The 21,273-nt window shown below is 35.3% G+C and overlaps 2 protein-coding genes across 30 annotated transcripts in view; one reads left to right on the top strand and one right to left on the bottom strand.

Annotated features, from left to right (window-relative positions):
- DNAJB4 (DnaJ heat shock protein family (Hsp40) member B4) overlaps nucleotides 1-124 on the bottom strand; it is a 43,889-nt gene extending 43,765 nt beyond the window's left edge. Inside the window, exon 1 of the mRNA XM_055585415.1 lies at nucleotides 3-124. The gene's annotated coding sequence lies outside the window, so the exon portion shown is untranslated. The remainder of the gene's footprint in view (nucleotides 1-2) is intronic.
- A 39-nt stretch (nucleotides 125-163) lies between these two features.
- FUBP1 (far upstream element binding protein 1) overlaps nucleotides 164-21,273 on the top strand; it is a 34,391-nt gene continuing 13,281 nt past the window's right edge. For 10 of the 29 annotated variants that reach the window (XR_008715846.1, XR_008715843.1, XR_008715844.1 and 7 more), the window contains exons 1-18: nucleotides 164-408; nucleotides 6,309-6,399; nucleotides 7,230-7,292; nucleotides 8,122-8,160; nucleotides 9,125-9,164; nucleotides 9,612-9,664; nucleotides 9,757-9,828; nucleotides 9,953-10,010; nucleotides 11,647-11,809; nucleotides 11,903-12,001; nucleotides 12,127-12,228; nucleotides 12,482-12,584; nucleotides 12,686-12,786; nucleotides 13,166-13,307; nucleotides 13,958-14,118; nucleotides 16,917-17,068; nucleotides 17,156-17,235; nucleotides 20,812-20,949. Coding sequence is in view for 22 of the 29 variants with exons in the window: in XM_055585379.1 (XP_055441354.1) it covers nucleotides 289-408; nucleotides 6,309-6,399; nucleotides 7,230-7,292; nucleotides 8,122-8,160; nucleotides 9,125-9,164; nucleotides 9,612-9,664; nucleotides 9,757-9,828; nucleotides 9,953-10,010; nucleotides 11,647-11,809; nucleotides 11,903-12,001; nucleotides 12,127-12,228; nucleotides 12,482-12,584; nucleotides 12,686-12,786; nucleotides 13,166-13,307; nucleotides 13,958-14,118; nucleotides 16,917-17,068; nucleotides 17,156-17,235; nucleotides 20,812-20,949 (1,777 nt within the window). In the remaining 7 variants the exon portion in view is untranslated. Of the gene's footprint in view, nucleotides 409-435; nucleotides 2,044-2,113; nucleotides 3,919-6,308; nucleotides 6,400-7,229; nucleotides 7,293-8,121; nucleotides 8,161-9,124; nucleotides 9,165-9,611; nucleotides 9,665-9,756; nucleotides 9,829-9,952; nucleotides 10,011-11,646; nucleotides 11,810-11,902; nucleotides 12,002-12,126; nucleotides 12,229-12,481; nucleotides 12,585-12,685; nucleotides 12,787-13,165; nucleotides 13,308-13,957; nucleotides 14,119-16,916; nucleotides 17,069-17,155; nucleotides 17,236-20,811; nucleotides 20,950-21,273 lie in introns of those variants that run through there. The other 19 variants (XM_055585394.1, XM_055585401.1, XM_055585389.1 and 16 more) reach the window with 13 other exon arrangements.

Genomic DNA, 21,273 nt, shown 5'->3' on the forward strand with positions numbered 1-21,273 from the left:
ACCTTAGCCCAAGGATGCACAAAGAGGCGGTGCCAAAGTAAACCCCATTCTCGCGAAATATAAAGACAATCCTCGCGATGTCTCCTCGCCTTTTTCTAGCCTCACCCCTCAAGCCAGCGCGTTGCCTCAAAACATCGCGAGATTTTCTTCTCTCAGTCTCCGCCCCTTTACGGCACGATGGTCGCACAAGAATGCGATACAGGCTTGACGGCCGCCATTTTCTTTCTTTCTTAGCAGTTGGCTGAGAGGTCACTGAGAGGAATCGGTAGCGGCCTCTGTAGTGTAGGCATGGCAGACTATTCAACAGTGCCTCCACCCTCCTCTGGCTCAGCCGGTGGCGGAGGCGGCGGTGGTGGTGGTGGAGGAGTTAACGATGCTTTCAAAGATGCACTGCAGAGAGCCCGGCAGGTAAGTCTGGACCGCGCGGCGGGATCCCGAAAGCTCACGGTAATTGGCCGCTGGCGGAGTAGGCCGCTACTTCTTCGCGCGTTAGGAAGAGGAAAGAAGTGCCCTTCCGGCCTCTGAAATGTGAGAAGACTCACGTTTCTCCACCTTGGTAATAAGCTGGAATTCGGGTTTTGTATTCTTAGTGTATGAGCCACTTTGAACCCCAACGCATGCTCTGCGAAGATGGGTTTAGGTTATTCTCCCGCTTCTGCGGTACTCGCGCTTTTTTCTCCAAGGAGTTAGCATTTCCTTTTCTTCTGAGTGAACATCCACTTAAATGGGATAAAGCGCGCGTAGTTTTACACAATAGTATGGAAGCTTCTAGTAATGAGTTTGGGAAAGAACTAGAGTCCGTCTGTAGGAGCCATAGTAAGGGAAGGGACCTGTCATTAAAGCAGTCTTTAGAGCTTCCAGCCCATTCGAACTCTCCCGCAGTTAATCTTTCGGTATCATTCACTTTCACACATTCAAGGAAGAGAATTAAGGGAGCACTAATATCCCGGGCTGGAATCCTTCCTCAGGGCGGGATTTACGCGTGTTCTATGGCTCCTTCCCTCTTCTCAAAATGGCTTCAGGTCGTTCATACCCGAAGTTTCAGTTTGAATCTGCCTCTCAGTTCAGAGTCGTAAACTGACCAGGACTCTTTGTATTACGTAGGTGCGTACATTTGCCTTGAAGGCACTTCTTTCCCAAACGGGAGCTGTTGAAAAGAAGTAGTAACGTTGTGCTCTAGGATTTAATTTGAACTTTACCTTCATGTAATTTTCAAATGTATTTAGTCGGTATGAACTTGTGTCTAAAGCAAAAGTAAGAATCTTTGTGATTCGATGCTTATTAGATGCTAGACATTTTTGGAATACAGTGTTAAGCTAATGGTAATCAGAAATCAATTTTGTGGTATGTTTTGATAACATTAGGAGTTAACTTCATTAACTTACTTTTTAACCGCTAGTTGGATTAAAGGATCATTTGACTCAAAATCCTTAAATCTGTAGTGATGTAGCATACCGCTCATATTTTTGTAATGTGAACACATTATAAATAAAAATGTACCTGTACTTGTTTATAATCAGAAATTTACCAGGTAGTCAACAGGGGGATACCATTAACACCAATTATTCGATTTGTTTACCTAATTTTTATTTACTGTTTCTGAACGTGTTTAAAATCGTGACTGAAACGTTAATATAATGACAGCAACCCTGTTAGAGGGGTTTTTAGAGAAGATTCAACCGGAATTAATTTATTCAAACAGCATATTGAGTCAGTTTGTTCCATACACTATACTTCGATACTGGAGACTTTTAAAAATGTGTTAATTGGATTTTTTGCTTTCTAGGAAGCCATGATATAGTCAAAGAACCAAATGCAAAAGAGTAGTAGTATCTGATTAATGCTTTCAAAGCGTAGACAAGATTTAGGCACTGTTAATTCGTCCATTTGTTCTGTAAACATTTATAAAGAGTTCTGCTGTGAATCAGGTACTGTACACATCACAAGGGAGTTGGGTACCCTACTGCCAAAGGACTGATATTTTAAGCAAGGCATTAAAGAATGAGAGTTTGACCAGTGGATAAAGAAGCAGCATGCACCAAGGTATGGGGGTTTGGGGGAAGATGAGAACCTGAGTGAAGTCATTGGAGGATAGGGTTGGGTGGGGAAGGAGGGTGGAAAATGAGGTGAGAAAAAGTGAAGGTGGATACCAAGTTAGAATGCTTTTTTAATATAGACATTGTCCTCAAACTATGAATTTCTTGTCCTGCAATAGAGTTTACAAGTGTCTTTGCTGTGATTTGATTATTTCTACAGAATTGATCTTAAATCTGATACTCTCAAGTTGAGCATTCGAGTTGAATTGCCGCTTCTCATGGTATTTGAGAATGCTTCCATATATATTGGTTGTAGCTGCTTGTCTGATTATTCAGGTGTGGAGTATAGGGAAAGGTGTTTGGGTTTACGGAACAAGTTAGGTTAATACTTGAACTACTTTTTTCCTTATTTATATTAAATGGATTCTGAATTGTATTTCCAAAATCTCCATCTAACCTTAAGTTTCTTTTCTTTGTCCAGAGTATTATGCTATGTTCTTTGGAAGGAAGAGGTATAAGAACAGCTTATTGCCTTCAAAGAGCTACACACTGGTGGGAAATCTATTGGCATTTCAGCTGAACAGTTCTTTGTTATGCGGGAAAGCAGAACAAATGATCAGGGTCCCTGGACCCTATCTAGTTAAAGCTAGTAGCATTTACTCCAGCTGATTGTTGCCATCTGGCAGTGGAGCTCGGTCTTTTTTCCAGAGAATTCTAATAGTTTTTTTTTTTTTAATGTGACGTTTTCAGATTTTATAATACTCTGTGAGCTAAATCTAACACAGGGGCACCAAATTGCTTCTCTAGGGTTTCCAACGGTATAGTTTAGAAATTATATTTGGGTATTTCAAGCTTTATCTGTAGAGGGTGATATTGAAATTATTTGACTAGATACTTAGTGATCACACTGATAACAAGTTCTGTCCCTGAAGCATTGGAAAATTAATACGTATCTACTTTTTTCCCCTTAAAGTTATATGAAGATAGAAGTAAATCTGAGACTGAGTAGTAGATCGCAGGTTAAGCAAGATTATCAACCCTCATCACTTCCCCTCTAAGCTATTAAATTAGTCATTAGGTACTCAGTTCTTTAAGTCTCTTCCTTGATAATTGTGAAAGTAATTCAGACTATTATGTTTGAATAAAAAGAAAAACTTATAAAATAGAACTCTTGACTTTTTACTTACCATTATTCTCTTCAGTGAAAACTAGCATTTGAGAGTTTTGTTTTGGGGGCTCTTTTTAGTAACATTTTGAGATAGGATAGCAAAGCTTGATTATGATAATAAAGACTTAGGACTGTAGAGAGGGGACAATATTAATAAAGTGGTGGCCTAGTAATATTTCTAGCCTCTTCACATTTCTGGTACATGGAAACAATCCATTAGGACCTTTCCCATAGTAGGTACTCAGTATTTATTAAATTGAATGAATATATCTTTAATGAATTAATGATGAAATTTTGTTTTGAAAATAATTGCATTCTTTCAAAATGTATGTCTTTGGCCAGTATAAATAAAAGGCTGTTAAAATTTTTGAACCAAACATTTGAAGTCTTGTGAACTCTGGATTATTGTTGAATTCTAGTGTGCTGACTTGTTCATAGTAACTGGCAATTTATGTGGTACATACTAGGTCTCTGTGCTAAGCGTATGTGTATTAATTCATTTAATTCCCACAATTATCCTACAAGGTAAGTGGAGAAACTATTTATCTCTTTTGTACACAGAAGATGAATGAGGCACAAAATGCTTAAGGAAATTTGGCAAGGACACAAAGCAGTAAAACCAGAATTACCACTGACCCCAAATCACGGTTGGACCCCAAAGCCTAAGGAAGCATGTAGACTGAAACTTAGGAGATAGTCATTTGGGGCATTTAGGTAATTACTTCTGAAAGTCAATCTTTTGTGTGCTATTGTTTGTGGTTTTATTGTTTTGTTCTTGAAAATGAGGTGGTATGACTGAATCTGTTAAATTTTCTTTCAACTCCAAAATTCTTAGATTCTAGGAATAATCAATGAAGAAAGGTGGACAATGCTAAAACAATGAAAATACAAAAAATATTTACCCTTTTGAGAAGCAAGGAGAGTCCAAATAGAACACTTGTATTTTTATTATAAATTAAAATCAAAGAAGTTGCCTACACTTAGTTCTACTGGTCTCATAAGAATTTTATATAGCTAGAGGTTGAATTTTAAGGATTACTATTTCTCTTAAAGTTATCCTGTGAAGTAACCTAGCAAATATATATTTAACTGATCAAATAGTAGTATTTTTACTAAAAGATTTTTACTGACATTTTTAGTGAAGAACCTGCCTGCCAACGCAGGCGATGTGGGTTTGATCCCTGGGTCAGGAAGATCCCCTGGAGAAGGAAATGGCAACCCACTTCAGTATTCTTGCCTGGGAAATCCCATGGACAGAGGAGCCTGGTGGGCTCTAGTTCACGGGATTGCAAAGAGTTGAACAGGACCAAAGCGTCTAAACACAGACAATGTTTTTGTATTGGTTTGGAATTTTTGAGATATGTTAACTGGTTCTTCTGAGTGTACTTAATGATCAGTTTTCATTTGGATATTTTTAGAACTATTCAATAAATAGGAAGATATCCAATTAAGTATCCTTTTTCTATGCAGAAGTTCCTTGGAGTTCAAGGAGTGCTGCTTTGCAAACTCAGAGTATTTATAAAAGCTAATTGCAGAAGGTATTGCCAGCCTAAACTATTTCCTTCATGTACATTGTTGTTTCTCAGACCTGAAATACTTATAAATCAGTGCCCAGCAGCTAAGTTCCTTTGCAGCAGTTCAGATGCTCATTGCTTTAAACTGAAGTGAAAAAACAATTTTCAGGTGTGATGAGGAAAATTTTCAGAAAAGAAATAATACTAATCATATCAAATATACAAATAGGCTTTTGAGAAAGTGAAAGATGATTAAGATAGCATCAAGAAATACATACTTCTTTTATCAAGCATTTTTATATTTAATCCTAATATGCTTTGTAGTGGGTGTTTACATTTACAGATGAGAAAAAGGGAAATCTGGGCACCCTAGGAAATATATTTGGTATATGGGAACAGATAATGTAAGTATCAGGACTTATGTGATACATTTTGAATTCAGGTTGTTAAATACACTTATCCTTCACAGTTTTCTAGTTATAATGAAGCTTGAGGCACTTGATTTAGTTCCACATCAAGATCTCTGGAAGAATTCCAGTCATCAAAAGTTTCATTTTCTCTTTAACTTTAATCATGGAAAATTTCAAACATACTCAAGATTCAAAGAATAACATCAGTACATCACCCATCTTTGATGACTACCCCTTTAGTAATTTCCATGGAGCTCTGTAGAAATTGGAACTTCACCATTGACTTACTATGCCTCTTGAGATGTTTTTCAGTTGTAAAATGATTATCTCATAAGCACTTTCTCTCATAGAATTGTTGGTGGTGATTCAGTGACAAAATGAGTATAAAACATTTATTGCAGGTGGTCAGTTTGGTCTGTTGGCACTCAGCAATTTTAGTTCCATTTCCTTTTTCATAGAAAAATGCCATAAATATCCCCTGGTTTTGCCTCACTTGTGAGGCTGGTATTTCTTATACGACATTTGCCCCAGAACGTGGTTCTATAATAGACTTAGATGTACAACTTCCCAGGTTTCCCCCACACCTCCACATTTCCTTAGAAAAAGATTGTCCAGAAGAAGTATTATGCAAGTTACATATTTTAACTCAACGTAAGTAAAATATTGCCATTTTATTGTATTCAGTATAAGAATTTGGGGGATGCTTTGTATTTGTTCCACAGTTTCACTACTTAGTGTGTCTTTTACACTTGAAGTACATCTCAGTTTGGACTAGACATATCAAGTACTCACTGACCAGATGTGAGTGGCATTTTACACCTTGTTAGACAGCATATGGCCTTAGCATCTCATAAGCTGTTCACAGTTGTTCTCTCTGAGCCAGCCAACACATGGTCATGGAGAAGATAGAATTAGGAGTCAGACTTTCCTCAAAGTTCTTCAGTCAGTCTTCTAAAGATTCCTGATTGATTAGTTCTTTGTTTTTATAGAGATATATCAGAAATTTTCAGATGATAATGATTTAACTGTCTGAAGTTATTAATGATATAAATCGAATTATTTTAATTTGTCTATCAAGTTAATTTTCTTACGTGATAGATATTTAGCATATGTGAGGAAATTTAGTACCGAATAGTTAAAGCTCTGATGCTGTCCTTGATAATGTGTTTTGTTTTTTAAGATTGCAGCAAAAATTGGAGGTGATGCTGGTACGTCACTGAATTCAAATGACTATGGTTATGGGGGACAAAAAAGACCTTTGGAAGATGGAGGTAAGTTATAGCTATAAATATTTTACATTGTTTTACACAGAATTTAGTTGAAGTGATTTTCATTGCTTTTCAAGTGTTCTTTTTTTGAAACATTGCTTTTATCATAAGGTTCCTAAAATTGTAAGGGTTATATTGGCCTCAGAAGGAGAGGGGGTAAAAAGAGACCTAAACAAGGTAGGTAAAATTTGAGTTAACCAGCCAGTTTTGTCTTAGTAGAAAACACTATTTTCCCTCTTTTAGGATTGTGCCAGATTGATAGTTTGCACAGACAACTTGTTAATATACTGAAGTAAAAGTCTAGGAAACATCTCACTGGTTTTTCTCATCATACATGAATTAATCTGAGATGCTATATTCTCATTACTTTGTTATTTTAGATTTCACTTTAAAGGTTGAAGTTGCTATATAGTTTGCTACTTTTGTGTGTTGCAGGTTATACCATTGTTACCTTTTTGTTTGCTTTAGTACCTTGTTTTGTGTTTCAGGTTTAACTCAAAATGTGGCTTAAAACAGTAGATATACAGTGCTTTGTATTTTTTTAAAAAACATAATTGTTGAAGCTTCTGAATTTAGAAGTCTGCACGTATTTTTTATTTTAGATTTGATGTATGAATTTTGATACATTTTCTTTTTGCCCTTTTATTCTTTTTTAAAGGAGGATTCTGAATGAGCTTATAGAATGTATTTGTAGCTTTTGATCAGGAGTACTTGGTTTCCTTTTATTTAAGTGTCTTTCACATTTATAGTGAGGTTTTAATATACAAAAAAAAAAATGAGCTAATGATGCTTCAGATGTTGTATGTAATGTATTCTTTTTATTTTATGTGTAGATGGCTCTTGGACAAGTCCGAGCAGTACAACACACTGGGAGGGAATGCCCTCTCCTTTTAAAGGCAGGAATTTTTATTTATTACCTGTGTTCAGTATGTAAACGTGAAATAAACCAGTGGATTCTTAAATGGACACAAATATTTCTTGGATTATGTGTCTGAATTTTTGCTGCACAACATTCTGATGTTTAATCATTTAAGTTTGAAGGGGGGAGGAGAATGTAGTACTTTGAGCTGTAGGTTGCCTATTCTAAGGTATGCATTGTATTCATGTGTGTAAAGGATGTAGATAAAGATGAAGTCATGTAGTTGTTGAGTTTCTGCTGAAGTTTATGCTGTGAAATGTTTGGTTAGGAACAGAACAGTTTAGCTTGAGATTGCCTTGTAATGTGATTTTTTTTTTTTTTTTTTTTTTTTTTTTTTTTTACTTATTTTGCATAGCTTTGTGTTCATTGTCAGGTACACTCAGCTTTTGATATGTCAAAATTTCACATTTTGATAGGTTCTTTTCCTTCCAATCTTCAGTTCCTACAGTGGGAAGCATCATTAGACTTTAGCATGTGATGTTTTGCTAACTAATGGACTAAATACTTTCTTGTATCATTCTAAAGTGATTGACATACATTAAGGTCAGTGATTTGATTCAGTAAAAAAGAATTTTCTTTTAATGTCTGTGCATCTTTTAAACATGAAGAGCATGAAAGAAGTGCAGTTTTCTTTGTTTCGATTCCTAAGTGTTTGGGCTGAGTTTTGGTGGTTTTGGTTCAAATGATAAACCATACCCTCAGCTACTTCCTTAAATGTTTATATTGGTGTTCTTGATTGGGTATGGGGGATCTGAGTCTTATATTATATTATTGGCAAAAAATTAAAAGACTCTTTAATTTTGCAGATCAGCCAGATGCTAAGAAAGTTGCTCCTCAAAATGACTGTAAGTATTTATTTTAAATTTGGTTAAAAACTAAATTTTAATAACAGGATTTTGTTCCTATGTTCTGTGATATCTTTGAAGTTATTTGAAGACCATAAATTTTCTTTTTGAATGAATTTATTTGTAAAGATATACCTTCTATCTTTATAATCTTCCATTTCTGTTATGGCACTGTATATATTATAAGATTTGGTTGCTAAATCATTTTATGTATTCAATTTGTTTTATAACTCCCAGTTTTTAATTGATAGATGTTATATTTTCCATTATGGTCTATCATTGGATATTGAATATAGTTCCCTGTACTGTACAGTAAGAACATGTTGCTTATCCATATATATGTATAGTCTGTATCTGCTAACGCCAACCTCTCACTCCATCCCTCCAACACCCCCCATCCACCAGTCACAAGTCTGTTCTCTGCCTATGAGTCTATTTCTATTTCTTGGATAGATTCATTTGTGTCATATTTTAGATTCCACATATAAGTGATATCACGTGGTATTTGTCTTTCTCTTTCTGATTTCACTTAGTACGATAATATCTAGTTGCATCCATGTTCCTATGAATGCCAATATTTCATTCTTTTTTATGGCTAATAGTATTTCACTCTGTATATATACCATATCTTCCTTTATCCATTCTTCTGTCAACAGACGTTTAAATTGTTTCCATATCTTGGCTATTGTGAGTTGTGCTGCTCTGAACATAAGTGTTACAGTTCCATTTCTTAATCTTTGCTTAACAACACTTGAAAAAGGACATTTTTTAATGCTGTTGCTAATAATGTCTGCCCTTTCGCTGAGTTTCTTGCTGACTCTGTTTTAAGTATTCTGCGTAAAATTTTATTCTTTTCAAGATGTTGTCTTATGTCAGGGGAAAATTGTAGAATTGCTTTAAATGATTATATTGTTAAACATCTGTCAATTTAAAATAATTTTTATTTCATTTAATTTTTTGGTAGCTTTTGGAACACAGTTACCACCAATGCATCAGCAGCAAAGGTATAGTAAAATAAAAGCTTTTCTAAGAGTATTTTGCAAGTTTTAGTTGAATTCAATGTGAAATATAACCAAGTTAGTATATAGTGAATATACATGTCTTTGTGTGTGTGTGTGTGAATCCTTTAAAGCCCTTGACTCAAATAGATAATAGTGAATGATCAGTTTTCTTTTTGAGTGAGATACATTTATACTTTGAAAGGATGGGTGGAATTAGCCACCCTTTGGAAAAACTAAAGTGATTAAAATAACTTAAAATGATACTTCTGAACTGCACCCCAAGTGCTTTTTTAGCTACATAGGCCTCATATTTTGACTTTTGAGTATTTTAAGTGTGTGCCTACAAACTTAGTTTAAGCTCTTAGAAGCTGTTAGATTTCTATGTTTATTTTTATTTGTAAACAAATTATGTTTCTTCGAAGAAAAATGTTAGTTTCTGTCATTTCTTAGCAGGTCTGTAATGACAGAAGAATACAAAGTTCCAGATGGAATGGTTGGATTTAGTAAGTAATCTAATTTTTTTGACGCTTTGAAAAGACATAATCAAAATACACTTTAAAGCCTTTCAGCAAATAATTTTCTTTTTTCTTACTAGTAATTGGCAGAGGAGGTGAACAGATCTCACGCATACAACAGGAATCGGGATGTAAAATACAGATAGCTCCTGGTAATGTTATTCTCTTGCTGTAATTTTCAAAGTCACAAGAAAACTAGCATTTTTAAAGTTGTTAGTGAAAATGATGCTGTTACTCTTTTCTTGGCCTAAGATTTTTGTTTGTTTTTAATTGTAGATAGTGGTGGCCTTCCAGAAAGGTCTTGTATGTTAACTGGAACACCCGAGTCTGTCCAGTAAGTATGAAAATCATGTTCCAGTCCCTCCTTCCTGAAGGATGTTATCCCTGCAATTGAACCAACTTTTCTTGTGCACTATTACTTTTGCCCTTTTCTAGAAAATTTCTAATAGCACATAAACATGCTTAAAAAAATCCCTTTATCTGAACATAAAACCATCTTTGAACCCCACATTTCTATTTTTCAGGTCTCTTTTACCAAAAAATTTGAAAGGTGGTCACTGCTTGAATCTTCAGCCTTGATTTCTTTTTCTAAATTCCAGATGTATATATCCTGTTGCTTCCTCAGTATACTCTACACTTGGATGTCTTTTAAACATATCAAAGTTTAGCTTGTTAAAAACAGAATCATTGTTTTTCCAGTCCATACTTTCACTTGTCTAATTCATTTCATTTCATTGTATGACAACTGTTCTACTACTTTATCTTTCTTTTATGACTCATTTATCCATAAGCAACTCTTGGTCATTTTATCTTTCATAATTTATTTAGAATTCAGCCTCTTCTTGTCACCTTCCATGTCACCTTAATTCTGGCACCATTTGCCTGTATTACTGTAAGGTGTTTCCGTTTTTGTTTTAGCTTTGTCCAATTATAGTACAGCCATACTGATCCTTTTAAAATGTGAGTCAATTCGTATAGTACTTTGTTCAAAACCCTTCAATGCTTGCCCATTTACAGTAGAAGTCAGTGTCTTTATCATGGCTCAGGTTCCCTGCCACCTTTCTCACTGCATATTTTGCTATTCTCCCAGCTCACTCTGTTCTAGTAGCCTCTTTTCTGTTTAGCCTCTTCTCTATTTTTTCAGGACACCAAGAATGCTTCTCATTTGAATCCTTTGTATTTCCTAGTTCTTCTCCCTGGGATGTTTTTCCCCCAGATGTTTTCATAGTTACTCCTGTACTTAATTCAGGTCTTGGCTTAAATGTCTCCTTGTCAGTAAAGTTTTTGTTTATTTTCATTTATTTACTTTTTGATCACTACTGTGCAGCTGCCCGGATCTTAGTTGCTTGACCAAAGATTGGACTCGTGCCCCACTGCAGTGGAAGTGCAGAGTCCTAACTACTGGACTGCCAAGGAATTCCTCATTCATGTATTTTACATAAAATAGCATCCCTTCACACACACATACAATCTGTCCTTCTTATCTTGCTTTAATATTCTTTATAGCAGTTAACAGATGAGTTATTTATTTAACCTTCTGTGTTTACTTATTTAATAAAGTTAAGCCACATCAACACATACCTTAACTGTTATTTCAGTGCTGTAACTCCAACCTAGAATAGTACCTTGCATATATAGTTGACATATTTAAATTATTTGTTGAATGAACAAATAAATTTTAACATGAGTAACCAAAGTAAAGTTTTAAAAATAAATGCATCATTTAATTTTTGGATGAATGAGCTTTATTCTGAGATAACCTTAGAAGTAGGGTATGTCTCTTGGAAGTTTCATACTGTTTTCAAAAATATTGAAGATTATATACCTGGAAAATGTATTGCATGGTTTAAGTTTTTTATATTGATGATATTTTCTTTGAATTTTTAAAATTTACGTTTAGGCCACCTAAATCTGAATTGGGATGGACAAAATACCTGATTATTTTGTATTGACTATTAATTTGTTAACAGATCAGCAAAACGGTTACTGGACCAGATTGTTGAAAAAGGAAGACCAGCCCCTGGCTTCCATCATGGTGATGGACCAGGAAATGCAGTTCAAGAAATCATGATTCCAGCTAGCAAAGCAGGATTAGTAATTGGAAAAGGGGGAGAGACTATTAAACAACTTCAGGTATTACTCTGTAAAATGATTACTTTGTCTATTTTGAAGCCTGTTTCCTCCTTCTCCTCTTTTGTTAATACATCTGATTTCTATGATTAACAGGAACGGGCTGGAGTTAAAATGGTTATGATCCAAGATGGACCTCAGAATACTGGTGCTGACAAACCTCTTAGGATTACAGGAGACCCATACAAAGTTCAGGTAAACTTAAGTTTATATTTTACAGTGGGGGATTTGGGGTGGATAGCAGTGGGTAAAACATGCATGACTAATTACAATGTTTTGAGACACACTTCCTAAATTGGGTAATTTTTTTTCTACTTCAGCAAGCCAAGGAGATGGTGTTAGAGTTAATTCGTGATCAAGGTGGTTTCAGAGAAGTTCGAAATGAGTATGGGTCAAGAATAGGAGGAAATGAAGGAATAGATGTAAGTAAAAATACCAATTCAGAAATGATTGAATGCTAGTCCATAAATTAGGATTTTTCCTGTTTTGTGTTACATAGCCTTCTCTAACATTGTATTGTCCTCCCCGTCCCCCCCCCCCCAACTTTTCAACTTAGAATACAGTATATTTTGTATCTTTTTAACCTCTTCTATATAAATGTAGTGCTTCTGTGGTTTGAGGCAGATACATTTTTCAGGAAATGGCTTTCCTGATACTTAGTTTTCTTTGCATAAGGTCCCCATTCCAAGATTTGCTGTTGGCATTGTAATAGGAAGAAATGGAGAGATGATTAAAAAAATACAAAATGATGCTGGTGTTCGAATTCAGTTTAAGCCAGGTGAGTACTTATGTTTAATTTTCTAAGCATTGCTGGCAATTTCTTTTAACACTCATTAATTTAATGTTAAATTAATCCAATTTGGTTTCATTGTTTTGAAGATGATGGAACAACACCTGATAGAATAGCACAAATAACAGGACCTCCAGACAGATGTCAGCATGCTGCAGAGATTATTACAGACCTCCTTCGAAGTGTTCAGGTTTGATAGAATGTTAATATTTTCATTGCTTTGTTTTCATTAAAGAATATTTTCCTTCATTAAATGTGGAAGTTCCCCTCCATAGTTTTTAAATCAAAATCTGTTTGATGAAACTTTATTAATTGCTAGGAAGTTTAAATTGCTTTAAGGTACACATCTTGGAGCAGGAGGGCAGCTACCTAAGTGCACTAGTTTATTCACCACAGTAAAAAAGAATAAAAGGTGGTGGTGGTTTGTTGATTTGGGGGTGGATGACGTCTCCTAGCTTCTCTAAGTTTAAGATTTAGAAAAATGAAAGTTGAGGAAAATAGACATGCAATAATTTTATTGTGGAAAGAAGAGTTTCTGACTCTTCTGACTTTGTCTTTGCCCTCTTTAGGCTGGTAATCCTGGTGGACCTGGACCTGGTGGTCGAGGACGAGGTAGAGGTCAAGGCAACTGGAACATGGGACCACCTGGTGGACTACAGGAATTTAATTTCATTGTCCCAACTGGGAAAACTGGATTAATAATAGGAAAAGGCAATGTATTTAAAACTATTAATGTGTGGTTAATAATTTAACGCTTTATCTGATTTTCTGGATGCTATTTCTGTTGCTGTTGTAGATGAATAGCAGTGATTTTTCTTTGGCTGTATTTTAGTAGGAAAGTGTTCTTAATGCTGATATATAACAGCTAAAGCCTAAATGAAGGGCCTTATATGTACTTAAATCTAGAGTGGGATTTGAATCACATTGGTTTCTAGAGAAGAGGATCAGCAGTTTAATTATTAGTGTAAAAAATTTTTTTTCACCTGGAAAATGGTTTGAGTGTTTTTGTTTATTTTGCTGTTTCCTGACACATGTTTTTAAATTTTTGAATTCTTAAGTCATTGTGTTAGCTTCTCATTGCTTATAAAAGCAATTTCTTTGAACCAAGTGTTGATACGATAATTCATTTTAAGGTTGGGTACAGACATATTAAACTATGTCTTAAAACTTTAAAAATGTATGATTATGATTGATTGTATATTATATAAATTGATTTAAAGTGTAGAATAAATGGAAACTCCTAATAGCATATTGGCAGATGGGATACTATTCAAAACTTCCTCAGTTATAATCAGTTCCTTTTGAATAGCTCCACTTGTATCCTATGAATCTTTAAAGAAATTACTGTGTTTTGATTTTAGGGGGTGAAACCATAAAAAGCATAAGCCAACAGTCTGGTGCAAGAATAGAACTTCAGAGAAATCCTCCACCTAATGCAGATCCTAATATGAAGTTATTTACAATTCGTGGCACTCCACAGCAAATAGACTATGCTCGGCAACTCATAGAAGAAAAGATTGGTGTGAGTATGCTTTAAACTTCCTGTTGTTAGCACAGGTTCTATTAGTTAAATAAGACATTAATTCATACGTTCCTGTAAGAAAAGTGTTAATTTCTACTCTAAAATTATAGATCTGATCACAACAGATACCTAACAATATAGAAAAGATTGTCCAGCAGTAAAAAAAAAAAAAAAGTTATATAGTTACAAGTATCCTGAATCTTGTACTGGAGTGTGGGTAAATAAGACAAGATGACGTTACTTGAGTTACAACATTAGGGTTAGTAGAGGGTTGTGAAAAATACTAAAAGATACAGATAGTTAACCAGAAGTCACTATTTATTAAGGACTTCCTTGGTGACTGTTACTACTTGCTTACTATTTAAGGGCAACCTTGGTGAGGCAAAGAAGAATCAGATGCCTCCCCCCTCATTAAAGTAGAACTCTACATTATCCTATTATCTTATTTCTTAGACTGGCTCCAGACAGTCATCTAGGGGAATTTGGAATGTAGACAGCTTGTGTGCTTTACATTTCAACATGTAACATATAATTGTAGTTCAGAATGTCTGCAGTAGGGCCCAGTGTCTAATTTTAAGAATGTTCCAGGTGATCCTGATACCTAACCAAGTTTGAAAATAATGAGGAAATAGTGCTTTCAGTTCAGTCGCTCAGTCGTGTCCAACTTGTTGCAGCCCAGTGGACTGCAGCACTCCAGGCCTCCCTGTCCATCACCAACTCCTAGAGTTTACTCAAACTCACGTCCATTGAGTCGGTGATGCCATCCAACCATCTTATCTTCTGTCGTCCCCTTCTCCCACTTTTAATCTTTACCAGCATCAGGGTCTTTACCAGTGAGTCAGTTCTTCCCATCAGGTGGCAAAATTCCATCAAAGTATTGGAGTTTCAGCTTCAGCATCAGTCCTTCCAATGAATATTCAGGACTGATTTCCTTTAGGATGGACTGGTTGGATCTCCTTGTAGTCCAAGGGACCCTCAAAAGTCTTCTCCAACACCAAAGTTCAAAAGCATCAATTCTTCGGTGCTCAGCTTTCTTCATAGTCCAACTCTCACATCCATACATGACTACTGGAAAAGCCATAGCCTTGACTAGACAGACCTTTGTTGGCAAAGTAATGTCTTTGCTTTTTAATATGCTATCTATGTTGGTCATTTTATTCCAAGGAGCAAGCATCTTTTAATTTCATGGCTGCAGTCACCATCTGCAGTGGTTTTGGAGCCCCCAAAATACTGCTTTACTATGTTTATTTTACTGTGAAGAATTAACATATTGTGAGGGAGCTTCTTAATTTATTATTAATAATTAGAATATCTTAGGAAAATTCTCCTTGATGTTTGCCATGCTCTGAATGAGGTGTTTCTCCATGCTTGGGAAAACAAAAATAGATGTAGAAAAGACATTTAAGAATACCTTAAAAATACACACAAATATTCTAAGTTCTCTGATAAGGAGAATAAGTGTAATGGTTCAAAAACATGAGGAAAATAATTGTTGGACTCAGTAATGGCAAGAATTGATGCCAGAAGAATGATTAGTGCTCCTTGGTTTTGGATTTTGCTATCATTAGCAAAATTAGGATTGCATTTGGATTGATGAACATACAAGACAGGTTGTTCTGGAAAAGCAGTTAAGAACATGGACTCCTGAGTCAGGTGTCCAGACCTTTGTTGGCAAAGTAATGTCTTTGCTTTTTAATATGCTATCTATACTCTCAATTATTTACTGACTGCATGATCTTAGAGGAAGATATTTACACTTTTTTTTGCCTCGTTCTTCTGAAAGTAAGGATAATTATACCTACCTTATAGGGTTATAGGGATGAAATGTTTGAAGTATGTGTGTCTATCACTTAAAAGCATGCCTGCCCTATAAAATGTTGCTACATTTTTTTCCAGTAATCTTTTTTTTTTTACTCTTTAGAAAGGATAGGTTATGGCTAATAGAAGTGAGGGATAATGTTAATAAAGGGATTTTAAAAGTCATGAAGTTTAGCTTTATTGTGACAAAATTGACAACCAAATATAGATTAAGCATTTTTGTCCAAATTGTCACATGGTGAGTACTAACAGTATTTTATTTTAGAGCAGGTGAATCTAGTTGTCCTTACAAGTTGGATTATCAAAAAGGAATCAACTAAGCATTATTAATTATGCTGTAACATGAAATGGATATGAAATAGTCTGTGACTTTCTAAATCAATTAAAAGGAAATCTTTGTTGTATTTAGAAAATTATGATAAAGGGTAAGGGAGAAAATGAACTTAAATTGATTCAAAAGTGGTTCAGTGACAGAAGGGCTAGGAAGAAGGCTACTTTGTTGAAGAAGAACTTGCTAAATATTATTGGTTTAGTATTCATTATTGGTAAAGTATTCATCAGCCATTTCACTGTGTTGTTAAGATATTTCTCTGATTAATGTTACGAGAGTAGATGTAGAGTTGATGCAGAGAGAGAAGAGGTAAAGGAAAGAACTTGATATTTGGTAAGCTTCCGTGATTAAGATGATAAAGGAATAGTAAAAGTAAGAATTGTACAAGGAAAGGGAAATAATGGAAAAGGGAGTAGTCTGAAAAGAGTAGAAGATAAAGGAAATGTATCAGGTCTTTGCTAATACTTAATTTGAATTAATTTTACATGTCTCATTAATGTGGTAGAGTTAGATTTTTGCAGCATGGGTAAGGAATGAAGGAAAAACATAAATTTTAGATTACAGGTAGGTAAAGGCATAGAAATGAAAGGTTATTTGATTTTTGAAATGTTTAACCTTTATTGTCTTTGTGATTTTTGTCTTTTTGCAGGGCCCAGTAAATCCTTTAGGGCCACCTGTACCCCATGGGCCCCATGGTGTCCCTGGCCCCCATGGGCCTCCTGGGCCTCCTGGACCAGGAACTCCAATGGGACCATATAACCCTGCACCTTATAATCCAGGACCGCCTGGCCCTGCTCCTCAGTAAGTTTTGAGTTTTGCTCTTGACTTTTCTTCAAAGATTACAGATTTTGGTAAATTGTATTTTTAAATTGATTTCTGTCTTTTCAGTGGCCCTCCAGCCCCTTATGCTCCCCAAGGGTGGGGAAATGCATATCCACATTGGCAGCAACAAGCCCCTCCAGATCCAGGTAAAAGATGATTATCATTTGGTATAATCTGTGTTTTTGCTTGCCACTCCTGTTAAATTCATTAGGTATTCCTAGTGTTGAATCTATATTGTGTGCATTCTAAGCACTTGTTTCACTCCTTTAGCAGGAGTGTTAGCTTCTGGTTCTACTATAGCAAATAAGACTGTTGGGAATATGGTCTGTTTTCATGAGTGTTTTTCTTCCTGCATTTGGCTTTCTCTGTTTCTAAAATGATACAGCTGAATGCTAAAAGCCAAAGCTATAGGAAGAAGTACAGTGTGTTAGGTTTTAGATGCTAGTGCCATCAAATATATCGTCTGTTAATTGTGACATTATCCTTGAAAGAATAATGTACATTTGTTTACAAAATTATGTGAGTCAATTGAAGTGTTTAATACTTTAGCATTAAACTTATAGATTCTCAAATAAGATATGCAAATATATTGTCTATTTTATAGACAATATATAGTCTATTTTAGACAAGTATATTGTCTATTTTAGTATTCCTGATATGATAACTTCACATATTAGTAAAAGTCAGGCCTGTGTTAAATATCTGCATGTTGGAACTCTTAAAATTCATTTAGATAAGGATTTTTTCTGTTCAGATCTGGATTTATGCGTTTGTTACATTTTATCCTATTCTTGAATCTTTTCCTACCCTGTAGTTTACTTTCCATTACGGTCAAAGAGGGAATTCATTGAAACCAGTAATTTTTATGGTCCTTTTTTCTCACCTACTGTGTACCTTTTCACTGGAGTAGTTTCAAGGAAGGTACTGAATTAAGGATTCCTTTTCATACTATTGCATATATGTATATATATTTTTAAAAACAGCTAAATTGATTTGATTACAATTATTTTAGTGAACTTTATTAAACATTTCTAGTATTTGAGAGTGGTCCTATATTTTAACATACCTTAATTTCATGGGAGGTAAGCCTTTGGTAACTCGGTAAAGAATCTACCTGCAATGCAGGAGACCTGGGTTCAATCCCTGGGTCAGTAACATCCCCTGGAGAAGGGAGTGGCAATTCAGTCCACTATTCTTGCCTGGAGAATTCCATGGACAAAGGAGCCTGGTGGACTACAGTCCATGGGGTCACATAGAGTCAGGCACTACTGAGTGATACACGCTTTCATTTTTCATGCTCTTTGGAATAATAAGAGGTATGCTTTTTGGAATATGATGATACAACATGACAGCAAATAACCTCAACTCACATTCAAGAAGCGTGCTGACATCTGAGTATGAGTAATGAATTTATATTCTGTAGCAGAAGAGGGTACTTAAAGTGTTAGCAATACTGTGCTGTTAATAGAAGGACTTATCAGAAGAAAGGTCAAATATGATTTATTGTATAATAGTCTAAAAGTTAGTCTTTAAAGAGTGGAAAAACTTTTCTTTCCCTCTTGTAAGCTAAGGCATGGTGTTACTAAGCTGAGGAATCACACCACTGAAGACACTGAGAAAATTAAGGGGCAGATTTATATTGGTTAACTTGAATCTGTAGGATTGCACCTATTTGGGTGCTCTGTTCAGGTAAGTAGTAAGATTGAAAGAAATGATGGAAATAAGAAGTGGCCCCAACCAACACAAAATCGTAAAGCACTTGTTCTCCAAAAAAAAAAAAAATGTAGCTCCTCATATACTCTTTATGCCTAGAAAGGTTGATGTCCTTGTATGAGGCCATGCCGTTGAAGTGCGAGTTGCTGATGAAGACCAAATATCAAAAATTATATATAACTTTATTTTCTGTTCATTCAAGCTACTGAAAAAAAAAAATGGTTTATATGTTTGAATAGCTCTGTATATGGCACCCCACTCCAGTACTTTTGCCTAGAAAATCTCATGGACAGAGGAGCCTGGTAGGCTGCAGTCCATGGGGTCGCTAGAGTTGGACACGACTAAGCGACTTCACTTTCACTTTTCACTTTCATGCATTGGAGAAGGAAATGGCAACCCACTCCAGTGTTCTTGCCTGGAGAATCCCAGGGACGGGGAAGCCTTGTGGGCTGCCGTCTATGGGGTCGCACAGAGTCGGACATGACTGAAGTGACTTAGCAGTAGCAGCTCTGTATAGAAAGTAAAAGCGGATCTTCCTTTGCTCTTTTTAAAAGTAAGTGGTCTCTGTATTACAATCTCATTTTCCCACTTGGAGTAGTGGTGAAGTCACCACTCTTAAGAATTGGTATAACTAAATGTGGCTTTCAGCAGTGCCTTTGGGAAAGAAGTTACTTAACCATTTAGCTAAAAGATAGCATCTAGGGTTAGATATTGCTTGTAAAACCAAAATATTTTTAAATAAAATTGAAATGAAAATTTTAAAAAATGAAATTGTGATTTTGTGTTAAATACCCTGGTATTTTAATGTGGCCCTGTATTCACAATAAAGTCAGTATTCTCTGAATTAAGTCTTCCTGTAAAAAATCAATGGATCATGAAAGATTTGTGTAGTGAGTCCCAAAACTTTGACTTCAGAAGGTAAGAGACTTGAATAAGTCCTACTCTTACAACTTATTAATTATGGGATAGCAAGCAAGTTTTGAACCGTTTTAAGTCTGTTTTATCTATAAAATAATGAATGAATATTATATTGAATGAATTTAGTAAGTTCTCGATATGTATTAGTCATATGTGTAGACTGGTTTTCATATAGATATAGACTGATTAAGGAAATTACCAGGATTTTTCTTGAGGATATAAACTAATAAAGATATAGCATCCTATGATGCTCCCAAGTATAAAAGAATCAGTAAGAAGATTTCTTTTTCTGACTGAAAAGTCCCATACTGTTAATGCATCAGTTTTTTATGAAAAATTGAGTGAGGGTCAGTCAAGTGCAGAGGAAGCGTAACATGCTGAAAGGTATGAGCATGATGACTTGAAAAATACAGCCAGTTTACTGTGTTCCAACCTTGAGTGTTGGAAAGATACCAACAGCAGAGAGAGGCTGGAAAGGAAAGTATAAGCCAGGGTGTCCAAATATCTTGGTAAAAGCATTGAATGATATGCTGTCCTTAAAAGTTTTATTAGTCCTAAAAACACCAGGAAATAATTTCAAATAGGACAGTGACATCAAATTTATCTTTTAGGATAATCACTGGAATATGATGAGATGAAATATGGCTAATCTCAGTTTCTTTTTCCAAGATTTTTTAATTGGCTCTTCATTGAAAGAAGATAGGACAGTTCATAGTTATAAAATAATTGTTTCTTGTATGGGCTAGTTCCTGGAAATTCTTCCTGAGGACTGTTGTACTTGAGGCAAACCTGGTTTAGGAAAACCACACAGGATGACAAAGCATTTAGGAGACAAAGCGTTGGATTTGAAACCAAAAGATCTTCATTCCTATCCCAACTTTGCCACAATCTAGTTTTCTAGGAACTTAATCTGAGCCTCAGTTTTCTAAAATAATATGGCAGTAAAAATAATAGAAGAATTTGGAAGTTTCCACCTACTATTTTTTAATGTCCAGTTAACTTGGAGTTCTGTTTATTTGCTAGAGAGGGGGGTGTGTGTGATTAATTGATTATGGATTTTAGATGTAAATGTATAACTTTGTTGATTCTAGCTAAAACAGGAACGGATCCAAATTCAGCAGCTTGGGCTGCTTATTATGCTCACTATTACCAGCAACAAGCACAGCCACCACCTGCAGCTCCTGCTGGTGCACCAACTACAACCCAAACCAATGGACAAGGTAACTATGGTAACTAAAGAATTTATTTTTTATATAGAAGTGAAAACTTGTGTTTGGAATTATATATGAAGTACATCAGTGTATAATACCCCCATATTTATAATACTCAGTTAATAATAGCTTAAGTAAGTAGCCTTTGGTTTTTAAAAACAAGTTACTTTGAGTTAACTGTTAAACCAATAAAAGTTGTAAAATACATTACCAAGAATACCCAGATAACCTAGCTGTTAAATGTGTATCTCCCCCATCTGTTCCATTACCCTATCTTATGTGTCCATATCTATCAGTCTTTTTCAGAATCATTAAGACCAAAGTGTAGACTTAATGGCCCAT

Source organism: Bubalus kerabau, chromosome 6 (genome assembly GCF_029407905.1).
Source record: "Bubalus kerabau isolate K-KA32 ecotype Philippines breed swamp buffalo chromosome 6, PCC_UOA_SB_1v2, whole genome shotgun sequence".
Taxonomy (NCBI): Eukaryota; Metazoa; Chordata; class Mammalia; order Artiodactyla; family Bovidae; genus Bubalus; species Bubalus kerabau.